Genomic DNA, 19,096 nt, shown 5'->3' on the forward strand with positions numbered 1-19,096 from the left:
GAACTAGATAGCATTTCTCCAGTTAACAACAGCACTGTGCTTTGCATGAAATTCGACATGGCAAAAAAAAAAGTCATGAGCAATCACAATTATTTACCATTGAATAATTGAAAGGGGAACGATGATGTTCATATTGAAAATATATACAATGAGGATAAGCGGTTTGGATAATGGTTGAGGACAGAGCACTTTTTGTTTGAAGCCGCCCACTTTTCAAAAGTATTGGAACGGACATCATTAATTGAACTTAAAGGATCTTTGTGCAGTTTGTCACTTTTTTACTCGTGTTTGCCTCTTCTGGCCCAAAGCGTAACTGCAGCATCTGTGTCAGGCTCGTTCATGGTGCACGTGCAAGTACGTGCACAATCTTAGGCTACGTTCACACTGCAGGCAAATGCGACCAAGGTCGGATTTTTTGCCCAAATGAGACCTGTATCGGACTTTTTTATGTCAGTCTGAACGGCTCAATTCCGATTTTTTCATATCCGACCTGGGTGACTTTCACATGTGGTCCTAGATTGAATACGTATCTGAATTTTTTGCGGCCAAGTCGCATACAGACGCTCCCCAACTTACGAACGAGTTACGTTCCGAGCGATTGTTCGTAAGGTGAATTTGTTCGTAAGTTGCTTCAGTGCTATATTTTGTATTATAATTTATGTTTAAAGAGAATACGTACAGTACTGTACTACGTATGTTAGAGAGAGAGAGCGAGAGACACACACAGTATGTACATGTACGTAATAAGATAAATAAAATGAAGTTTGACTTACTTTTGGAAGATGTACTTGATGCTTAAGGAGAGAAGGAGGAGGAAGAGGAGGATTTTATATCATGAGAGGTTCTTCGTCATCGCTGGAATGGGCTTCAAAAGTTACTTCCTCCTCCGTAACTTCAATGTAGGAAGAAGTTGAGGGTCGCGGAGAAGAAGATGAGGGTTGATGAGTATCTTCCTTGGAGGATTTACTAGAAACTGGCCGAAAGAAGCGATCTAACGACGATTGCACAGTTTTCTTCTTTTGTCATCATAAATGATGCGGTAGCACTGTATGGCATCATTCAATTGATTTGCAACCTTTGTGCAACGTTCAATATTTGGGTCTTGCTGCTCGAAGAGTGCGATGGCTTTATCTATGAGCGACAGGCGTTTCTTCTTCTTCCTCCTCCTCGACACGTTGCTGAGCCTCCAATGCTGGGTGAGCTCTCACAGCGCCAAGCGGCGGTATTAGCGGCGGAAAGAAGCACTACAGTACTCGGAAAAAGGTGCGCAATACAAAATCGAACTTACAGCATCTCTTTCCGAACATTTTTTGACATGCGCGCAGACATGTTCGTATGTACCGTTGTTCGTAACACGAATGTTCGTAAGTAGGGGAGCGTCTGTATATCCGACCTCGACGTCATCAAAAATCCAATATGCGCTCCGAGCGGGCGGGAGCATAAAGCTTGATTTATGCTTGACGCATCCGCGAGGTCCGCTCGGCTTGGGAGATGTACGTGAATCAGCAAAATTGTTTTGAGTAACATGTTGTGACTTTATATTTGAATTATTTAATCCCACTTAAAACGTGAAGTCTAAAGATGACATTTGTGGTGGTGATATTAGTAATTTAGCCATGCAGACGGCTCATTTATTACGGGCGGCAATGTTGGGGAGAAAAAAATAGAGGTCTCCATGAGCTGAGGCGCTCGAACAGGCTCGCCTCTTTTTCACAAAATATTATTTCTACCTCCTGCATCACTCCTCTGTAGATATGAGATGTTTAAAATATGAGCCTTATAAAAGTCTGTGGCCCTGACACGCTGGACCATACCTGGGGACACATTACGTCTACACAGCAGACAGACTGAATTAAAAGGTAATGTGAATGCTTACCAAAAAAAAATAAAAAATCTGATTTCACCCAAAAATCGGAATTGAGCATTAAAACCTGCAGTGTGAACGTAGCCTTAAAGCGACAGCCACAGTTGACAAACGAAGACATGACTTCGAATGAGGTCAGAAAAACTCCGCCCCTCCCCTCCCCAAAGAAACTGTGGAGTGTGAGGGTCCGCACATTCTACTATAAAGGCAAGATAAAAGCTGATAGGTGCAGTCGGAGTAAAACAGTCAGGGCTCTTCGTACTCATCTGGGCATTGGTGGAGCATGCATGATGTAGAAAAAGATTTAATATGACCTTTTTATACGGCACAATGCACCTTTAAAGTGAGTAACATTTCATGTTTGGCGACATATCCCTTATTTGCATGATCTGCATCAAGCCTGCGAACCAACTGACTTAACAGACTGCTGCATTCTTTATTTGAAATGCTTTTCCAGGCCATTATTGCAGCCTCTCTCAGTTCTTGTTTGTTTCTGGGAGGGTTCTAACCCTCATCTTTACTCAAGTGAATATCAGTTGCAAGCTTAGTAAAAAATAGTACCGTAGAAGTAAAAATGCTGACTGCATAACAGCACTAGAAGAAGAACTTTTTTTTTTCAGTCTCTTCTCCACCGACGAACAAATTGACTTATCAGCGTGATACATAAGACTCGAGTTTGAGTGACACATTTCCAACCGCACCGAGGGAATTGCATGAGCGCGACGCCAGAGGACGCAGCTGCGTCCAAGGTCGTACAAACAATCGCCTTTGTTGCGGCCCAGAGGAGGCTTTCCACACGACGTGCCAGTCGCGCGACGGTGCCTGCTCCAGAATAGCAGAGTGTCTTGGATGCTCCGAAAGCTTGTGGCAGACTGCCGCAGTGTCTATGACGAGCACCTGGCGCGCAATGCGGGACATTTGCGCTGTGACATATGTTCTTTGCGGGTCAGCTCCAGTGTGACATCCACACTGTCTCACTATTGGAAAAATAATGCAGTCTGGAGAGGAGCGACCTCCGCCAAGGCCAAATAGTCCTCATTTTGATCAGCACAAAATTGTTCACCTCCATAGAACACGCACCTCCAGCATTTGGCGGAATTTCTTTGTATTAAATGACATATTTATTGGATTAAACATAATTATTATTAGAATACATTACATTTTAGTACATTACCATCATACATTGATTGGCAAGGACAAATATATTTTTATTTAATTTTGAGTCGATTGTTTTTTGTTTTGTTTCTTTTTTTAATCAACTGACTTGGAGAAATGACTCATCCTTATCTCATTATGAAGAATTTTAGGCACCTGTTACATTACTAAAATATGTTTGGTTCCTTGTTTGACAAAGTGAAACTGTTTTATTTGTATTTATTTTTTTCCCGGATATCTCAGTATTGTTCATTTGGTAATTTTACCAATTTGACATATCATCATTGCTCTCTCTTTTTTTTTTATTATTATTATTATTATTTTTATTTTGTATGTGAGTGTGTAGTCATTAGTTCACCTAAAACCTATTAAAAATCCCATACCGTTCACCTAAACCGAATCCTTCAGGATCCAGCTAGAGTCGTAAGGTTGTCAGGAGACCCGAGGAAGGATCAAAGAAAAGAAAGGAAAGTGAAATCTAGCAGCGACCTACTACCCACCGGGTTACCAACCAGAGTCTTTCACCAACCCCAGAAACATCTAAATTCCAACAAATTAGGGAAAACGTTTTAAATATAATGAGAAAAAATATGTGATTTTTTTTGACGATATTTTCTGTTTTTGGTGGTGGGGTGCAACTGGCCAGAATATGGACTGGCCGTTCAGGAAATTCCTATATTCCTGATGGCCACCCCACTCCTATATGTCGATGTCGGGCAATATTACAATATATCGGTCGGGCATATATTTTTTCTCCCCTACAAAAAAAAATGGACTAATATTGCAGCACTGAACCCCTGAGAGGAGTGGTTTGAGTCTGGAGGACTGTATTACACTGCTCCACCATGGCAGGTAGGCACATCAGCAGGAACAGTAAAATTAATTGAATTGATGCACAAACTATTGATTTTTTTTTACATTATTTTCAACTAAGTTATTACTCTATCGAGTGATTTTATTTATATATATATTTTTTAAATTACAAACAAAATTTGGTCACGTAACGCATTTCCATTCATTGCAATGGGAAAATACTATATATAATAATAATAAATAAGACGAAGATTGTGTTGCTTTATTCTGTTTGAATAATCCGCTGAGCACAAATGTTTGCTTTCTCTGTTTAAAACGTGAAACATTGTCTCTGGTCTACTGTAGTCCTTTTATGCAAGTATGCTTTTGTATTTGTTATTGATTGCGAAAATTCCGTCCAAACATGCTTTTCTGACATCCTGATGTTGTCAACACCCACTCCAAACTTTGTCCTAAATAGAAACTCCAAGCCATTATCCTTTTATAGAGCTGCCACAGTTGTTGGCAGGGTTAGCAGGCATGTAAGGGGTGGAGATGGCACCTGGGGCCACAAGATAAAAGAGACCTAATAGGCCATCGGGAGTCACTTCTAGCTGGAGCGAGCCGCCTCATCACCTCTTGACAGCTTCTCGCCATGGCCCCAAAGAAGAAGGATGAACCCGCACCTGCGGCTGCGCCCAAACCGCCGGCAGAACCTCAGCGCCCTAAGACCCCGGTGTTCACCCCCTCATCTATCACGGTAAATAAAATTTAAAAACACACACAAAAACAACAACAAATACTGACGGAACCGCTCTAATTCATTAGAGATTGATAACACATGTTATTCTACCTTTATTTTAATTGTTATTATTACTACTATTATTGTTATAATTATAGATTTTCATTCCACCATTTTTTGGTCCTTCAAATTCTTCTACAATTCTTGACCGATTCAAACCACTCCAACGGCAACATGTTCCAAAAATTCATACTTCGTGGGCTATTATTTTTCTCTTTCCTAACGTTCACTGTTTTCCCACAATCCCTGCCCCGTAAAAAAAAAATTCCCCATTCATTTCAAATGAGACATTAAAAAATTCACTACCATTGGAAATTCAAACTGTTCCGCTCATTTAATTCACCTTGGCAACAATCTTCAGCCCTCCCTCAATTCTCACATAGCAAAAATTCCAAATTTTTCCACTTAATATTGCACTTTTTTTCTGTGTTAGGCGTGAGGGTTAGGATTTAGAGTTAGGCTTCGTATCGTTCCTATTCAAAATTCAATCACACATTCAATCTGATATATTTTACCCATGCAAAGTCTTCCACGTTTCACATAATTCTACATTTTTGACCCACAAATTACATTTCCAATGAAACATTCAAACGTTTTCAACATTCCCACATACTAAAAATTCGACACTTTTTCACCCACATATTGCACATTTCCACCAATATCATGTCACCTAATTCCATCATTAAATATCATTCAATAACATTTGACATATTTAATATCTTCCAAAAACATTTCACCTCATTCAGTATGATTCCACTTTTCTATATTTTTCCATTCAGCATTTCAGCATTCAGACGCAATTTCACAGAAATTTCTCCATCTAGTCTGAAAGGTGTGTTGCAATTGTGGGCATGAATTATTACTACAAAACGCTGACAGATGCAGACACAAAATGCTATAACGCTGGTCTGCAACATGGTAACGAGAACACGGACGTGGATGCTGAACGATGATGTCACCAGGCCCAATGTCAAAATGGCATTAAAACAAACCGATGGAGGGCTATAATGGTAGAAGATGCATATCATGGTGTCCATGATCTAAGATTAAAAATAAACAATCACTGGAAAATGCAAGCCTCTCAGAAGCGTCATGCTGAGCGATACCATCACTCGGCCTGAAATGGCAAATAAATGACATCCATTATCTGAGATTTACAAATAGAGTATGTTTTCGATTGTAAAAACATCACAGCATGCCATAGCATCCATTATTTAAGATTATGTAGATGTTGTCTAATAGATGTATGGTGTTGCTGTGTGGGAAAGAAAGCATTTTTTAAGCATACATAAAACTAAACTAATAATGAATACAACATGCACATGGATGCAAATTTTTTTTAAATTTTTTTAATTTATTTATTTATTTTCCCCTGGAGAGCTCAGTATTGTTCATTCGGTAATTTTACCGATTTGACATGTCATCATCATTGCTCGCTCTTTTTTTTTTTTGCAAAGTTAAATAAGGATGACCGGGGACAATTGGACCATTTTTGACATTTGTTCGTCTAACTTTGAGCTCTTTTAAACGAGGGTGTTCAAACTGCTACGCAAACTAACTTCAAGTCTCTACTAATAAGTGTCATGGAAAGTGGATGTGCCACAATTTTTTTTTAAATAAAATCAAATATTACAATTGACCCCACAGTCCAGGTCAGGGGTCAGTTGGAGCATACCTTGGGGTGAAATGTAACATTATGAAATAAATGCCATGATAAGGACAGGATGTAAGCGTTTAAATAAAATAGCTTTTTTATTTGGGGGTAGCGGGGGTGGGGTGGGGGGATTATATTCCACTCCACGTTCTCAGAACTCATCTTCTGCTCTTTTTCCAGTGTCAGCTTGACAGGTGTGTTAGTTATTGACGATGTAGATTTCCTATTCCATTTTTTTCTTTTTTCTTTTTTCCTTTTGTGAAGGGTTGAGCAACTTGTGGGCTAAAGTTCAGCCAAGTCAGAGTTGTTTCAGTCGAGGCAGTAGCTTTCTGGCTTGGGTCATAGTTGGAGCAACAGAAGCTTGGTGAGTTGGTAGAGCTGAACCTGGATGATCATTTACTTGTAAAGATGCTAACTCTCAATCATCAAATAAGGTCTATTTTTTTCCAAACAAAATCAAATTTGTCACAAATGCATTCAGTCAAATTTAGGTAGTGGTCAATTGCACAATTTTTATACAGTAAATGTACAACTTCCCCCAGGTAAATTTGTTACAACTGTCCCTGAGTGCATTCACAATGAGCTAGCTTGGTTTAAAGCTAACAGTTAAAATATTACCACAAACAATTAGCGGTTTATCGGTTGATTTTAAATTGTTTTTGGGTTGTTTCTTTTATAAAGCACTTTGAGTTTCAGTTGTATGATAAGGTGCTATATAAATAAAGTTGACTCGACTAGGGTTGACAATGTAGCAGTGTGATTGAATGCAATTTGGAGGGCATGCTGGGACATCCAATGTGACGCGATCATTGCGCAAGTGTTCTTTTTTTCTTTTCTTTTCTTTTCTGGAGAGCTCAGTATTGTCCATTCGGTAATTTTACCGATTTGACATGTTATCATCATTGCTCTCTTTTTTTTATTTTGTATGTGAGTGAGTATGTGTATGTGCGTGCGTGTGAGTGTGTGTTTATTCATGAGTTCACCTAAAACCTATTAAAAAATCCCATACCGTTCACCTAAACCGAACACTTCCAGCCAGAGTCGTGAGGCCGCCAGGAGACCCGAGGAAGGACCAAAGAAAAGAAAGGAAAGTGAAATCCAGCACAAAATATTACCAAAAACAATTAGCGGTTTATCGGTTGATTTTAGATTGTTTTTTTTAATATTTTTTTTTTATAAAGCACTTTGAGTTTCAGTTGTATGATAAGGTGCTATATAAATAAAGTTGACAAGACTAGGGTTGACAATGTAGCAGTGTGATTGAATGCAATTTAGAGGGCATGCTGGGACATCCAATGTGACGCGATCATTGCTCAAGTGTTCTTGATCTTTCCGTTCCGTCTTCAATTCCGCTTATCCGGGGTTGGGTCGCGGGGGCAGCAGCTTTAGCAGGGAAGCCCATACTTCCCTCTCCCCAGCCACTTCAGCCAGCTGCTCCGACGGGATCCCGAGGCGTTCCCAGGCCAGCCGAGAGACGAAGTCTCTCCAGCGTGTCCTGGGTCGTCCCCGGGGCCTCCCGCTGGTAGGACATTTCCAGAACACCTTTCCAGATGCCCCAGCCACCTCAGCTGAATCCTCCCAACGTAGAGGAGTCCCTCCGAGATGACCGAGCTTCTCACCCTATCTCTAAGGGAGAGGACATGTCCGGAACACCTCGCCAGGGAGGCGTCCAGGAGGCATCCGAAACAGATGCCCGAGCCACCTCAACTGGTTCCTCTCAACGTGGAGGAGTAGCGGCTCGACGCTGAGTCCCTCCCGGATGACCGAGCTTCTCACCCTATCTCTAAGGGAGAGCCCGGCTACCCTGCGGAGGAAACTCATTTCGGCTGCTTGTATCCGGGATCTTGTTCTTTCGGTCATGACCCACAGCTCGTGACCATAGGTGAGGGCAGCAACGTAGATCGACCGGTAAATCGAGAGCTTTGCCTTTCGGCTCAGCTCTTGTTCTTGATCTTTACTTGTGAATTGGATGCCAAGTGTGTCTAAAAGGAAGGTAGGAATGATGATAACGGGAAGCAAACAATATTGCTCACTCCATTGGTCCGATTTGACTGGCAGTGATGTTTCACAGGAGTCAGGCAAAGGCAATCATGTTTTAAAAGAGCAATATAGACACCTTGTGCTGGAGACGTAGTAGTGCAAGCTTATTGTTACAGTATTGACGTTGGCAGCAACATAAAATTGCTGAATACTCTCTACTGTATATTGTTAACTCATGTAACAATATTCTGGAGTGAAGCCACATGGTATTTATTATGTCTGAGAATAACGGACCACCCACAGCATTCATGTGAAAACGTGTGCGCAAGGAGTCATGAATTATTCCATATTTTGTTTTATATGACGAAGAACCTCTCAAACGGCTGCTTTTTATGACAAGAAAGTCGGAAGCTCAGCTGATTTAAGGCTAAGGAGAAAAGAAATACCCCTCATATTTACATTTTCATACTTCTTTTTAAAATGTCCCAAAAATAATACACGGAATGAGAAGAACCGTGTCCTGTGTACTCATCCTGATCGGCATATTTCAAAATATAAATCTGATTTATTATTTATTTTTTTAACCAAATACAATTTCCTAGAAAAGTTGGACATATAAAATATTAGTTTATAAACAACTTATTTTTTGGTTGCTTCACCTTTCTTATGCCAAGCAATTCCACACAACTAAATTTTATACATAAGGTGTGACTTTTTCGAGACGATTAATTTGTGATTGGTGGAGCTGGACCATTTGCTGGATTTGGGTTTTTGGACCATTTATGATCATTTGAATTTATGTTTTATTTTGGGGGGAAATAAACGTTTTTGTGATTAGTTTTATTTTATTTATTATTTTCATTATTTTCTTTTAATATTTAGGATGGTTTGCTGTATATTTCATTTACGTTTATAATATAATTAAATATAAAATATTTAAGATTATTTCATTTTTGTGATTTAAATTATTATTTTTTATTGTCATTGATTTTATTTACATTACGTTTTTAGACTGAGATCTTTTTATTTGTTATGATTTTGTGACTACAAGTTTTAGTTTATTTTGTGATTTTCTTTTGGAAATATTTTTTAATCATCACATTTTTAAAACTGTGCTGTGTTGTGCCTTTTTTTCCCCTTATTTTCAAGTATTTGTATTTGTCATTTACAGTACTTTCATTGACAAGCTAAAACAAATAAAATGCAGTACTACTTCATGCACTAACTAGATTGATTTTAAAGCATGAATGAATGATCTTAAAATCATATTATCCTTCTGATAAATTAAGTAAATAAAGTAATATAATATAAAAAAAGAACATGTAAAAAAGTTTTGCTAATGCCTTGTAACGAGTCGATTTGCACCAGATATCATAGCGCCCGTCGCATGAGCTCATGGTCCTCATGTGCACCCTCGACCTTGCTGGAGCCCCCCCCCCCGACCCTGCGGTGCTGACACACTGCATAGTCTAAAATTAAATAGACAGTAGCTGACAAGGAGCCAAGGTCAGTGGTAATGCACAGCGATGACAGCGGGCCTGCAACCCGATCCGATGTAAGCGCGGTTGTTGTTTTTTTTCTTTCAACCTTTTTAATCTGATGCATGTGGCCTTTTTTTGTCTCTCCAGTTGGAATTCACCCCCGAGCAAATCGAAGGTATGCTTTTAAGGCCGTCGTCTTGCATGCTATTTGCAGAAGGGCGACACAGTGCATTGACTAATCTCTTTACTAATGTGTGGGAAAACATTGAGACAACAGCTGATCATCAGTGCTTCTAATTCAACAGTCAGTTAGAGTGAATGGAGGTTTTTCAGTTTTCACGGCGGGAAACATTTGAGGCTAAAGATGAAAAGTTGTTGTTTGCTCAAACAGACTTCAAAGACGCATTCCAGCTGTTCGATAGGACTCCCAACAGCGAGATGAAGATCACTTACGGCCAGTGTGGCGATCTCATCCGAGCTTTGGGACAGAATCCCACCAACGCCGAGATCATGTACGTGCTCGGGAAGCCCAAAGCTGAAGGTGTGTCAAGTTTGCTTCCTTATAATTTGGCAAAAATCTGGAAAAAAATGCGATTGATTGATTGAGTTTTCTGGGCTCCCTCATGAACCAGGAAATAGTTTGAGCTAAATATACAGTCATGTAACACGTAAATAATATTGCTGGGAAAATCTAAAATCCTCTTAATCAATGGATCTATACATTTTCAAATAATTTATAATACATTTATTTTATAACAACAATGAAGACATTTTTTCCTGACATTTCAATAGAATTAAACAAATAAACACAGTGTGTTGATAATAAATTATTGATCATGCTAATAACATAATTATTAATTAATTAATTACATTATTACAATTTATAAGTAGTGATTATTGTTGATGATTTTTAAATTGAAATGAAAATATTACCTTTTTTTACATATTTTTTTTAAAATAAAAATAAATTTAATTTAATGGATGTTAAAAAAGAGCAATAAGAATTATTAACCAATCAGAATATACAGAACCAACAAATACACTATTTATCAAATTAAACACAATGAAATTTTATGATCTAGTTGAGTTTAAAATGACTCAAATACTGTACAAGATACACAACAACCTACTTTGCCACAATATTCAGAAGCTGTTTGAAATCAGAGACAGTGACTTTGATTTGAAGTGTCTATAAAAAAAATTTTTAAACAAGAACAAATATTAAGCAAAAGTGTGTTACAATTATAGGTGTAAATTTGTGGAATGATTTTGGAATTAACTTTGTAAAATTTGTATTTAATCAGGTATAAGTCAGTACAAATGTAGAAAATAGAGTGCAATTAAAACTGTATGTGTAAGCCTTTGTGCTGATTTATATATCTGTAAAAATGTTTGCTTATCAACTAAATGTTCAATACTGTTGGCATATCTATGCACGTATAAGTGCAGTTGTTTATGTGTTACCTTTTTTTTCTTTTGTAAGGGGGGAGGACTCGATACGTTTTTTTCACTTCTTCCTACTCCCTTTTGAACATGTAAGATGTGCTTAATGATGATTATGTATGCAAAAAAATGCTTTTCTTTTAAATCTTTTAATTTTAATTTTAACTGTATTTCTGTTGCTGGTTTATGTGTTCAATAAACAAACAAACAAACAAAAAACATCTTCAACATGCTAAATTAGATTACTACATGGTCAATTATCAAATATCAATAGTGCTAAATTAGTGTAAATAATTTATAAATAAATTAATTGTAATAATTATTTTTGTTCGTTTCCATAGAAGTATAAAAATAAATGTTTAAAAATATATATGATTAAAAAAATGTACAGTTAACGTTTTATAAATAATCCCAGGAATGATTTTTTAACATAATTTTCAACATTCTAAATTAAATGAAACATTGGCACATAATAATCATGAATGAATATAAACAGTACCGGCAATAATTTAAAATGTGTTTAAATTTTTGCCACATCATATTACCAAAGATTAAAAGCTTTAATGATTCTATAATAACAATAAACTGTATTTTAAAAACAACAAATGTAAAGCTTTAACTTAACTGGAATAATCATTTTACATCTTTCAAACAGATTTTTAATTTCAATGATCAATTCTAGTAGCAAATATTTATATTATATCTCATTTCTAATTATAAAAATTTCCTTTCAATAAAACCTTTTTCCATGTGATCAATTTGGATACATACATAATATCAAAGTGGGTACCGGTAAATAAATGAGCAAATGTTAACATTCATAGAACAACAAAAATAGCGTGTGATTGATTGATTGATTGATTGGTTGATTGATTGTGTACCTAATGAAGCGTCCTCTGCTGCAGAAATGCAGTCCAAGATGCTGGACTTCGAGGAGTTCCTGCCAATCCACCAGCATATCTGCAGGGCCAAAGATCGGGGCACCTTTGAGGACTTCGTGGAGGGCTTGCGGGTGTTCGACAAGGAGGGCAACGGCACCGTCATGGGCGCTGAGTTGAGACACGTCTTGGCCACGCTGGGTAAACACCATCATTTCATTTCCAGTCATAACCCCACTCCATCTTGGGTTCCGAGTTCACGTTCTGTTGCTGTTTTTCTTTTTTTTGTACAGACAGTTTATAACTCAGTTTTGGTCTGCCTCCTGCTTTTTTTGGGTGTAATTTCATGATCAGCCTCTAGATGGTGGATGACAAAAATTGAAATAATTGAAAGTATTTCAAGATCAGCCCAAATTTTTGCTGATGATTATAGAATGTTTAATTCTCTTTAATCCTGCTTTGCTTTCTACACTGAAAGAAAACGATGGCTGTAGATTCATTTTATAATATACATATTTTGCCATGATTATTGAACTAATCAATAATCATCGATAGAACAATCAAGTTATTCCAATAAAAAAAAACTTTTTTTTATTTGGAAATGAAAATATGGTCACCCTAAGGATACATTGCCTCACCTGCCGACACACAAATTTGTAATTGGTGTGTGCGTCTCAATGTACGCCTGCCTGCCTACCCAAGCCTAGAGCTCACTGCACGTCACTGGTACATTGTAACAATGTTTTAACAATATTTTTTGACTTGCTCTTACATGTGTTTAAAATGTGTTTGCTGAAGAAAGCCCCCGGTAAGCGTAAAAAAACATAACCGAGCGAGTTAAGCATCTAAAGAGTTCTAGCAATGGAAGGACATGTAGTTCTTCCCCCTAGGCTAACATTAGCTTTTTAGCAATTACCCTAGCAGCTAATGGCTAAACTTTGTTTTAACTACAGTTTCTGTACATAGAAAAGTACAACAATGAGAAACGCACAGTGACAGAACACACTATGACTGCATTATGGCTGATATGACTTACAGATTTTGTTTTGCCAAGTTTACCATTTGAACACAATGCTGAATGAGGTCATTCACCGTGCTTCAATCAAGCTCCCGTGCTGTGATTGTTTTAGAACTCTGCTTAGCCGCTAGGTGGCACTATTTGCTACCATCAAAAAGAGAAGACAAAGAGCGACATCTGCTGGCTAATAAAGAACATAACTTTTTTTTATACCAGACAATGAGGGGGCAGAAAAGTTTGACTTCAAAAATTTGTTTAAACACTTTTTAAAACATAAGTGTTGTATATGCTGTAAAACTGTTTTACAGTATTTCCATATGACAAATTTCACTTATTGGGGATTACTTTTAATCCGACAGTGATGTCATAAAATGTGATAGTTTTGTGGTCTTTTAGGTGAGAAGATGCGTGAGGATGAGGTGGAGCAGCTGATGCAGAACCAAGAGGATGCCAACGGATGCATCAATTATGAAGCTTTTGTCAAATACCTCATGGCCTCTTGAACGAAACATGATTTCAGAGTCCACTGTGCGTTATGATGACAATTCCTATTGGCTGTCCTCCTTCAGTTCACTGGAACAACAATACCATCTGTGTGAATATCAGTCTGTATAGTACCATATGGCGATAGTGGATCAGTGATAATTGCCCTGTTCATAATGTCAAGCAAGGAAGAGAAGAAATACAGAACATTTCAAATACTTACGTTTGAATGTGTATTTGTTTTCTATATGAAGCGCCTACGGGATATACTGTAGTGTTGTATTACAATAAGCAATAATCGGGGGGAAGCTTACCGAGACCTAGTTATAATAAAAATTATAATTTAATCAGAAATTAATATTAAAATATTTACATTTTAGAATCTACAATTATTTTCTGATTGCAAATAAAAAGATGTAATTTATTTTTTTAATATTTACAAATAATGATTTTGACTTTTTCATTAAAATTATGCACAAATAATATATAATAATAATAATATATATTAATATAATAATATTAATTGTCTTTTAAAATTATATAATGCTTTAAATTACTATTTCAAATTGTGTACTAATTGCCAAGAATAATACATTTTAATCATTCTAACTATACATTATTCAAAAGTTTTCAGAAATCATTAGGATTGAAAAAAAAATTGTTAATCATAACAGTAACTTAAATTTATCAGGTCCTATTAGGACTAAAGTAATTTTTTTTATTATTATAGAGCATATAAAATAAATGTTGATTATTATTAAATGAGTTTCTACACAAATTGTAAATTAAATAATCAAATTTGTGTGTATACGCTAATGTAAAGAAAATATTACAAAAATATTTTAATTAATGCAAATTCTTTAAATTATATATATATATATATATATATATATATATATATATATATATATATATATATATATATATATATATATATATATATATATATATATATATATATATATATATATTTAAGATTTTTAAGGCATGCTACACGAAGTAAATATTACACGTGTAATAATTATTCTGTATTATTTTCATACATAAAGTAAATGTATTCCAAGACATAAATTGTATACACAATGTCCACTAAAGTATAAGATAGCAACTTCTATGAAAATCTATTTAGGCCTATCTTTATTTGCTTTAAAATAGTCGTTCAACAAATTGGCATTTTATTGTAGAATATTGTAATACTGTAAATTTCTTTGATATGGAACAAATTAGTTATAGTTGAGAAGTACCGGTAGTGGTAACTCTCCTTTTTGTCCGCATGAGGACGCTGTTGTTCAATGTTATTTCATCTTTTGCACAGGCATACGTATTAAGCATTTAAAACTCATTCAATGCCAGAGACATATTTTCATGTATCCAGACATTCAATCACAGGCACAAAAACAAAGAAACATGTAGCAGGGTAAAGGAGGATCTGAAAATGGTTGGTACTGATCAAAGTAACAATGTGTATCCACTGAAGAGGCTGACATGTTTCACCGCCATCTTCCTGCTACGGATGCCTTAAGGACAACTTTGCGAACATAGTTAGCGCTGAGGGTGCTTGCACCTAGTGTTGGACCCAAGGGGTCAACTACTGCTTTACCTTCCACAGCTGGGCCTGCAGGTGGTCATCGCTGAGTCCCGTCATTCAGGCTCCCGCCGCTTGTCACCTTCTGCTTTGCTCTCACAAGCTTTTACCAGCTTTTTGTTTATTAGCTTCTCCCGCTAGTTGCTCTCGTTAGGCACTCCAGCCCTATGGCTCCGCCTAACACCAACTAGCCGCTCGTGTTAACTGCTGCGGCTAAATCCAGCTCGCTCTTTCTTTCGGCGTCGTTTCATGCTTCACATTGGCTGCCAAGTCGCCGTCGCGCGCCAAGATGCTCATTCGCTCACGTAAAATGAGAATCGGTGGGTAGGCTTGCGAAGTGTGATCTCTCTGAGCCACCGTAGTGTGCGTTCGCCGCTTCGGCTGGATTCTATGATATAGACATATATATATATATATATATATACATCTAGTGGTCACTTATTACACACGATCGCTTTTTTTTTTAAGCCTTATAATAAATATTTACTTTCATAATTCAGGAGATTTTTTTACATTGTATTGGTAATACCATTCAAATTTGTATCATTAAAAGTGAGTATTGACCCATATGTTAAGAGTTAATTAACAACAGAAATAATACTGATAATAATTACTAATCTATATTGGGGGAGACTGTGGCTTGTTGTATCACGCGTAAGTTTTCACATTGCAATTTTCTTCTCCACCAGAGGGCGCAATGAAAAAGCAGATTACTAGTTTTCTTCGTGTAAATGGTCAGGAGTTGTGTATTGTCTGAAAAGAGAATAGCACTTTGTGAGCTGAGTTGAGTGCCAGTTATCTGTTTTGCACAACCAAAAATCTATTTTTTTAACTTCATATATTTTGAAACAGGCGTAGTGCATAGACAAATTCTAGCAGCAAATCATGTGGACTCGTTAGAGGAGAGATTCGGGCATCTTGTCATGCCTCAGTCACTGCTCTGTATTAAGCTAACTTTAAACTAGAGCAAGCATTAGCCAACATGGTAGTTTGGGGCAACTTGTCTCAGTAATTTTGGGGTTTGTTGTCACATATACAAAGAATTGGCCAATGAAGAATTCACCTCTGGCAACTCAGTATACATATGCCAGAATTGCCCTTCAGATGATGAGTCTGAAGAGTGAGGAAATGAGTTTGCTAGGTTTTGTTTCATTGATTAAAAATGTATTTGCCAGTTGTTGTTGGAACTACAGTATGCCTACATGTCAGGACTGGTTTAAGTTTCGTGATGAAATATCCATTAAACAAAAGGCTATTTTTTAAATATTCATTCTAATCTCAAATTTCCAGTTTAAGGGAAGCAAGACAGGCATTTGAGGCTGAGAGCTATGACCTATATGCCAGCAGTTCATAAGGACTTTAATCTATTTCATAATATTTTATGTTAAAGTTTGCTCAATGACTATGGTCAATTTTCAAGATCAATGATAAACAATTTCTCTGGCTGTAAAAACAAAACAAGAGAACAAGGATAATTTTGTCCTTGTTTTATTAGTTGCAAAATCCAGTGTAACATCTTACCCCATATAGTGTGACAACTTACCCATTGGTGGGGCAACATGTCACATGTTCACTCCCTCTATTTGATGGCTTAAAACTCTGCACTGACACAAAGTATGGAAATGACATGAATACAAAAAATATACTTGACACTTTAGTCTTTGATCTGGTATACATTTTGTTTATATATGATGTATCGATTGCAAGAAATATATAAAAGTATAAAACGTGATACAACTAGCCCCGATCTCCCCTTATAATCCCCCCCCCCCCACACACACACACACACATATCATTCGGGCAGTAAAAAGAAGAAGAAGAATCCTATCGATAAAATATATGTCATCATGTTTTCTTTTTGTTGGTGGTATTGAGTGATAACATCCAATATTAGGATAGAAATTATTACAAATACATGAATGTTGTTGGTAAAATACTAACAATTAGTATACTAACATCTATCAAGGGCAGGGCAGAATGATTTTGCCATTTTGTACGTAGTCTGATACTATTTCTAATAAAAATTAACAAAAATGCTAACATGCTAATAGTCATTCCACTGAGTGGGTTAGCATACCAACTGTTAGCATGCCAGCATTAAATGTTAAATAAAAATACATATTATAAAACAGAGCAAAATACTATTTAAACCATTGGGAGTAGCAGTGTAAGTGTAACTCTGTTAAAGTGGACTGCTAGCGAGAAAGCACTGCTATCACATGGACGTTAATATGCACACATGACCTCTGTCTTTTTGCATTGGAGCTAATTGCTAGCGAAGCATTTTAAAAAGGGCACAAAGACGCCGTGGGCACAATAAAGTGTACTGTACTGTACTGTCACCGCGACTGGACGCTGCCTTTGCATCACGTCCATCCTACTGTTGTCAAAGCATGGGAAGCAGGATTTGTCACAACAAAGCATTATTAGAGTGCTTTAGTGGTGTTTCAGCTAATTGTTTGAGGACGGGGTTGCGGCGGGGACTGCGCTGGGTCCTGGGGGCATTTATGTGAGGGTAGGCGCCTACTTTCTGCTCCACTTCACCAGGAAATGTTGGAATTATGTAAGCCGTCTTCCCACGGAAGTTGGGTCTGCATTTTCTTCTGTTTAAACTCGGGGCCCAACAAAACGACAAATGCTAAAAGGATAACTCATAGCATGCTAACAAACTACATGAACCCATATCCGTAATTACATTCTGGAGCATCTCGTACCTCAACAGATGTGTAAAAATGCTAAAGTCTAGTAAAACAGCTAGAATGCTAACATGCTAACAGTTGGTAAAAAAAAAAAAGTGGCATGGTAGCTCAATAAGTTCCATCTTGCCCTGTTTTCTGCTACTATTTCTGATAAGAATTGATACAATGCTAATATTCCAGCAGTTGGTATAACATTATCTTGCTACATGTTGAAATTAAGCTAAAACATTAACACTTAATATACTGACATGCCATCTTACCCTAACACAATTTATCAAATGGTAAGTTGGAACAGTTGTTATGCTAGCATATAGCAACATAGCTTAGCAAGTTGACTTGTACTGAACCCTGAGGGACGCCTTAGCACAGTGGTGTATTAGTAGTAGAGTAGAGTAGAGTAGAGTAGAGCAGAGCAAATGTTTTGTTAATGTTTTATGGGAAGCTAGAACTGATAACTGGCCTTTCCATTCATATCAATGGGAAAAGTTTATTTAAAATATGAGTGCTGGTGCGTGGTCAAGGAACAAAGTAACTCGTAAGTCAAGGCACCACTTCAGAATAAATGTATCTGCACATTAGTTCCCATACAGTAATGATGTACAGCGCAATGCCCGGAGTGATATATCAAATTTATACAAAATATTCATGTAATAAAATGTACACTTTACATATGCATATTAATTAAGAGGAGTTGTGGAAATATACATTAGACGATGACACAGGAGTGGATTTTCACTCCCATCCCATCCAAATCCCAGTTCCGGACCATTGTAAATAAATAAATAAATAAAAACCTTGTCCCATCCCCTTATGAAAACGTTTCTCGTCCAGTTTCGACACCATTGCCTTGTGGAACATGTAATTCTATTGGCTAACATAACGCTTATGGAAAGATAAAAATAAATGACTGCACATGTGTCTGAGGTTTTTCTCCTTTTTTTGGTCCTTCTGGATAATCCTGCTTCCGAGAACTTTTTATCCTGTACCGTGGTTGAAGGCAAAGTTGACTCCCATCCCGTGAAACTCCTACGAGATTTCCCGAAAAAATGTCAAGCTCTAATTGTACACAGTACAACAAACACAAACATTGAACCACTTATCATAATAAATGTTACTCATTTCCAGTTAAAGTTAGCACAAAATCAATATCAAAATAGCTAAAACAATGTAAACAAGATGAAGAATTTGACACATTTGTCAAACATAAAATTAGGTTATCTTAGCATAGAAAAATGAAAACATGTAGCAAAAAAATATTTTGT

General features: G+C 36.9%; 2 protein-coding genes and 1 long non-coding RNA gene across 4 annotated transcripts in view; 1 reads left to right on the forward strand and 2 right to left on the reverse strand.

Moving 5' to 3' along the window:
* Positions 1-4,427: 4,427 nt before the first annotated feature.
* Positions 4,428-13,759, forward strand: myl13 (myosin, light chain 13). Its single transcript, XM_077557089.1, has 5 exons — positions 4,428-4,571; positions 9,876-9,903; positions 10,120-10,269; positions 12,077-12,250; positions 13,464-13,759. The coding sequence occupies exons 1-5, from the start codon at positions 4,467-4,469 to the stop codon at positions 13,568-13,570; spliced, it is 564 nt and encodes a 187-aa protein (XP_077413215.1). The 5' UTR covers positions 4,428-4,466; the 3' UTR covers positions 13,571-13,759.
* On the reverse strand, positions 9,956-13,161 carry LOC144043444 (uncharacterized). Its single transcript, XR_013291107.1, has 3 exons — positions 13,086-13,161; positions 12,053-12,406; positions 9,956-10,306 (listed from the first exon to the last, which is right to left on the reverse strand). It is a non-coding gene; the product is annotated as an uncharacterized LOC144043444 (long non-coding RNA).
* Positions 13,760-16,949: 3,190 nt separating the features above from the next.
* Positions 16,950-19,096, reverse strand: part of crhr2 (corticotropin releasing hormone receptor 2) — a 56,867-nt gene continuing 54,720 nt past the window's right edge. For both annotated transcript variants that reach the window (XM_077558891.1, XM_077558894.1), the window contains one exon: positions 16,950-18,860. In XM_077558891.1, the coding sequence (XP_077415017.1) occupies positions 18,810-18,860 (51 nt within the window). In that variant the 3' untranslated portion in view covers positions 16,950-18,809. The remainder of the gene's footprint in view (positions 18,861-19,096) is intronic.

Source organism: Vanacampus margaritifer, chromosome 2 (genome assembly GCF_051991255.1).
Source record: "Vanacampus margaritifer isolate UIUO_Vmar chromosome 2, RoL_Vmar_1.0, whole genome shotgun sequence".
Lineage (NCBI taxonomy): Eukaryota > Metazoa > Chordata > Actinopteri > Syngnathiformes > Syngnathidae > Vanacampus > Vanacampus margaritifer.

Excerpts from the sequence above, each read along its gene's own strand:
- myl13 (XM_077557089.1), top strand. The coding sequence starts at position 4,467 with ATGGCCCCAAAGAAGAAGGATGAACCCGCACCTGCGGCTGCGCCCAAA. Across the intron at positions 4,572-9,875 it reads TCACCCCCTCATCTATCACG|TTGGAATTCACCCCCGAGCA; the intron begins GTAAATAAAATT and ends TTGTCTCTCCAG. Across the intron at positions 10,270-12,076 it reads CGGGAAGCCCAAAGCTGAAG|AAATGCAGTCCAAGATGCTG; the intron begins GTGTGTCAAGTT and ends CCTCTGCTGCAG.